This window comes from Pipistrellus hanaki (genome assembly GCF_964339955.1).
Source record: "Pipistrellus hanaki genome assembly, chromosome: 11".
Taxonomy (NCBI): Eukaryota; Metazoa; Chordata; class Mammalia; order Chiroptera; family Vespertilionidae; genus Pipistrellus; species Pipistrellus hanaki.
The window spans coordinates 63,384,330-63,386,463 of NC_140513.1; the positions used below are offsets into that span (position 1 = coordinate 63,384,330).

Consider the following 2,134-nt stretch of genomic DNA (forward strand, 5'->3'; position numbering starts at 1 on the left):
CGACTCCCTCTTGTCCTGCATCTCATGGCACACCCTCTGCCCTGCCTTTACCTTTGGGATGAGGGTTTTGCTGACAATCCACAAACCTGCTTCAGAGACAGACAACTGTGGGTGGTGTTCCGTGGAACGTCTGCGAAGGCGGGTTCCTTTTTAAAGGGGGAAGGGAGCACAGGGGCAGGAGGACCAGGTCTGTGTCAGTAGTAAATGGCCAAGGCCACCAGATCAGACGTCTGCCCAGGGCCAGGCCTCTGAGGCTGGCAGGGTCGGTGCCGGGGAGACCTTAGGGAGGTTCTCAGGGGCAGCGCTGGTTGGGCTGGTGCTTCTGGCAGACATGGGTCAGGGAGCCTTGGTGAACGGGGAGCAAGCTCTCCAGTGGAATAATTCCCAACTGGAGGTCAGAGTGTGACCATGACCTGAGGACATTTGCCACCTCCCCAGTTTGCCCATCCAAAGGGCCCTCCCTGGTGAGACTCACTGCCCTGGTTCCCCAGCGGCTAAAGGGGCCCAGAGTGCCTCAGTGCTGTCTGCTGGGCCTCCTCCTCCATTCCCCCTTTCCTTTGTCTCCACAGCATCTGCAGCACTGGGAGTGGATGTGAACCTGAAGCCCGGTGCCTCCCTGACTCCTTTCATGGCCCAGCCCTGTCCCCAGCCCTCTACTGGCCCTGCACACCGGCCCCCTGGGGAGCAGCACCTGCCGCCCCCCAGGACCCCATCATTCCCTCCTGGCCGCCCCCTGGTGCTGCAGGCTTGGCCCAGGACACCTCTGGTGGCAGGAGATGCTGGTCAAGGCCCCGTTGGGACTGGGGCTTACAACATCATGGCCCAGGTCAGCTCAGAAGGGAGGCGACCACAGCCCTCCCAGACTCAGACCATTGTCCTGACCCAGGCCCCCCTCTACTGGAGCACTCCAGGTGCCGCCTGTGGGGGTGCTGTGTGTCCTGCACCCCTCTTCTTGGAAGCCACTGCGGTGGAGAACATTATGCCCGCCTCGGCTTTTGGGGGCACCCAGGCCGTCAATGGAGGCTGGTGTCCCAGCCTTCCTCCTCAAGCTCCACCGCCAGCTGCCCAGCTGATCCCCATCGTCTCCGGAGTGGACCCCGGAACAGGGTTACATGGGTCTTCCAGGGAGGGTGGCCTGGCCGCCTCCCAGTCCAAGGCCTCGCTGGACGCCTCTGACCCCAAGAGTGTGTACGAGGACTTCCGTCGTTGGTGGCACTTCAAGGCCCTGGCCCGGGGGCACCTTCCCCAGAGTCCTGATGTGGACGCTCTATGCTGCTTCCTCGTGTGAGTGCCCTGGGCAGGGCAGGGGGCGCCCCTGGAGCTTTCCCATCACAGAGGGGGTGGGAGGGCCCTGCAGGCGGGCTGATGCTAGGATGCTGGCGGGAAGGCCTGAGGGTGGGGTCCCAGCTATGGGTGCGAGTGCGGGGTCACCTCCAGGCCTGGTTCACGGGCTGGTGTGTAGTGAGGCCCTGACAGCAGCAGCTGGAAGGCCTGTCTTTGCACACAGACGCCTCCTCCCTCACCTGCGGGTGCTCAGTCCTGCCGGGTGGGGGTGGGACGGGCTCCACTGAGCTGGGGTGGCCAGGTGGGTGGAGGCCAGGCTGGGCGGTGACTGACCCTGAGGCATTACAGGCCAGAGCTCCTGTCCCTGTCCCACCTGAAGCCCACCATGACGCTGGAGGAGGGAATAGGGCGGGCCATGCAAGAATGGCAGTGCAAGAGCCACTGTGACCAGAGCGTCTATTTCAAGATGGCAGAAAAGTGAGTCAGGGTCCTGGGTCCCCACACCGGGGGAGGGGGCTGACTGGGGACCAAGGTCCAGCTTTGAGGTCTCATCAGAGAGGAGGGGGTGGGAGGGTGTCACTCAGCACAGGGTCCCCGTGGACCAGAGGCACTTCCTCCTGGGGAAGCCTCTTTCTCAGCTTCAGAGCTTGGGTGCTCCTGTCTCACCTCCCGGTAGCTGCCCCTCCTCTGAAGCTGACCCATCCTGGGTGGGACATGAAGGCTCAGGACAGGCTGGGGAGGGGGTGCCCGCCCAGCGGGCCAGACCCCAGCCAGAGGGGCTGTGCAGCAATGTGCTCAGCAGCCTCCTGCCTCCCCAGGGTCTGGGCCCTGACAGCCCCAAGGCCCTTGC

General features: G+C 64.0%; 1 protein-coding gene across 1 annotated transcript; it reads left to right on the plus strand.

Annotated features, from left to right (window-relative positions):
* Positions 1-628: 628 nt before the first annotated feature.
* Positions 629-1,288, plus strand: NUTM2G (NUT family member 2G; the record flags this gene model as incomplete). The annotated part of the gene is made up of 1 exon (XM_084899101.1): positions 629-1,288. One exon carries the CDS (start codon positions 629-631, stop codon positions 1,286-1,288), a length of 660 nt encoding a protein of 219 aa, XP_084755227.1.
* Between the last annotated feature and the right edge of the window lie 846 nt (positions 1,289-2,134).